Source organism: Octopus bimaculoides, chromosome 7 (genome assembly GCF_046866305.1).
Source record: "Octopus bimaculoides isolate indiv1 chromosome 7, ASM4686630v1, whole genome shotgun sequence".
Lineage (NCBI taxonomy): Eukaryota > Metazoa > Mollusca > Cephalopoda > Octopoda > Octopodidae > Octopus > Octopus bimaculoides.
Genome location: NC_142934.1, coordinates 25,111,733 through 25,114,232, shown reverse-complemented (window position 1 = coordinate 25,114,232; position 2,500 = coordinate 25,111,733). Strand labels below are relative to the sequence as shown.

At 32.2% G+C, this 2,500-nt stretch overlaps 1 protein-coding gene across 3 annotated transcripts in view; it reads right to left on the bottom strand.

The window, feature by feature from the left end:
• Positions 1-445: 445 nt before the first annotated feature.
• LOC128248293 (adenosine receptor A2b-like) overlaps positions 446-2,500 on the bottom strand; it is a 45,622-nt gene continuing 43,567 nt past the window's right edge. For all 3 annotated transcript variants that reach the window (XM_089355016.1, XM_089355017.1, XM_089355018.1), the window contains one exon: positions 446-2,500. This exon is cut by the window's right edge and continues 362 nt beyond it. In XM_089355016.1, coding sequence (XP_089211142.1) covers positions 1,107-2,132 — 1,026 coding nt within the window. In that variant the 5' untranslated portion in view covers positions 2,133-2,500 and the 3' untranslated portion in view covers positions 446-1,106.

Sequence of the window (2,500 nt, the reverse complement as noted above, 5' to 3'; positions counted from 1 at the left end):
TGTGAATATATGTGTGTATATGTAAAGGGTGGTATGTGAATGTGCGTGTGTGCGTGTGTGCGTGTGTGTGTGTGTTTGTGTGCGTGCATGTGTGTGTGCGTGTGCGCGCTATAGGAGTGGAATGGTTCATCTTTGTTCGCTTAGTATTTGGGTTCATTTTTTGATTTGGATGAATCTTGGTTGTTTTTTGTTTTTTTTTGTTGGTCTGTTATTTTTAGCGTTTTATCCGAAAGTTATTCTTTTTTTTATTTTCTAATGATATATTAAGATTAGGGAGAGATTTGAGTGCTATTTCCAGGAAGTCGGATTATCATATAGAGCCTTCCGCATTCGTTCATATCATATATAGGGTATATCATATAAATACTTCATAGGCAATCTTAATATTAATTAAGGATGTTCATTGATAATCAAATAATAAATAATAAAAAATGAAGGCAAATGAGATGAGCTTATTGAGAAATCTGAATTAAAATAGAGAAAATATTTACATGTTTACATTTATGTATAGCAAAAATAATTTACATTTCTCTCAAGCAAAAGCAGATGTTTTCTTTTGAAAGCAAGTCATTCAGTTTTGTTTCGTTTATATTCTGCTGTTTTTTAATTATATTTTCATGGTGATTAATATTGTCTTTTTTCTTTGTTCTTTATATCTGAGAAAGTCACGTTTTATGCTTTAATGTTTTGTTTTGTTTTTTTATTGTTGCTGTCTTTATCAAATGCTCAACTTATTCTTTAAAATTGGCTTGCCAATTTTATTTTGGTTTTTTTTTTCATATTTTTCACAAGCATGGTTACATTTACAGTTAGATAACGACAAAGAATAGATAACGACAAAGAAACATTTTGCTTGAATTAATGTTCTTTCCCCTTCACCCCACTCTTTAGTTCACTCTCTGCTTTCAAATATATGAAACACCGGAACGTCTTCTGAGACACTGGAAATGATGTATAGATGGAAACAGAAAAGTGAAGGTATAATAAACCTTTTTATAAATCTTGTTCATTTCCTTTTAATCATTGTTTTCTTTTTTCTTTTTCTTTTTTTTTTCACATCAAACTATTACTGTTGTTTAAAATCAATTTTTCATGGTCGTTTTCAATTAATCTATAAGTTCTGGTTTTGCTATAACAGAAATTCGAACCGGTTTTTGCTTGTCTATAGTCTCTGGCACTGAAGAATTAAGCGGATAATGGCGATGTGACAAAGTGAATTCATCTGCCGCGGCCACAGTATTTCGGCAAAAGAATCCCCGAATCGTGTACTTGAATTGTGAATTACCGTATGCATATAAACAAGGGTTTATAAACGAATTTGCGTGACTGAGAAGAATAGCGGCAAGTAAAAAACTATGCGACAGTAAGGTTTGGGATCCTCTCAGCAACATAATACAATTTGATATGTGAATGGGAAACCAGCAAACGACAAATAAGCAGATTATTATCACGAGGCTTTTGGCTGCTTTTATTTCTTTATGTAGTTTTCTTCGAGCAAATTTTTTTCTGTTGTCACCGCCAACATTGGGCTGCGTCGCTGATATTTGTTTTAGTTGTGCCATGACTATTTTAAAGATATGTGCATAGATCACTAACATAACAATCAACGGGAATAAAACACAACCCAAAAAGTTGAAATAGACCATATACTGTAAGTCAATGACGCTCGTGAAGCTGCAAAACTTTTCCTCAGTCGGTCCCATGTTCCATCCCATGATTGGCACGAGTCCAATAATCAAAGCTACAGTCCAACTTATGACAATCACCACGAGAGAAAATTTAATTGTGAAATATTTTTCATATGTAAAGGGATAGTTAATGGCAATAAAGCGATCTATTGCGATAACAAGAAGTCCATTTATGGAACATTGAGTCAGCAAAACAATACAGGAGTTGACAAGTACACAACCACTGAAATCATGTGGTAAACCTTTAAAACTGAGAACTGCCAGTGGTGCCGCCAGAAATCCTACAAGTAAATCAGCAACAGCAAGACTTCCAATAAAGCAGTTAGTTGTGGTCTGTAGCTTTTGATTGCGACGAATTGCTAACAATACGAGAAAGTTACCAACTATAGACATCACAGCAATTACTGTTTCACATGTTATGTATATTATAGAGCCAGTGTCCATTATTGCTATTTTGTCAGTATTGTTGTTATCATTTATATTTCATCACAAAGAAAAAGGCAATTATCAGGAGAAACATTTTAAACAAGTTCCATATTTTTAAAATACCATTGCAGTTTCAATGGCATAAAGGAAAATTGATATATATATATATATATATATATAATATGTATTTATGCATTTGCATGAATATTTTAGAATCTATGCTGGAATAATTTCAAAAGAGAAAAATTATTTTTCACTGTTTCCTTATAAAACAAGTTTGATTTCTTTCGGATATAAAATAATCATTCAGTCAGTGGTTCTTTGTCTTTTTTTTTTTTGTCTGTATGTATATAAGTGGGAGAGTGGTATTTGTCTTTTTCTTTTTA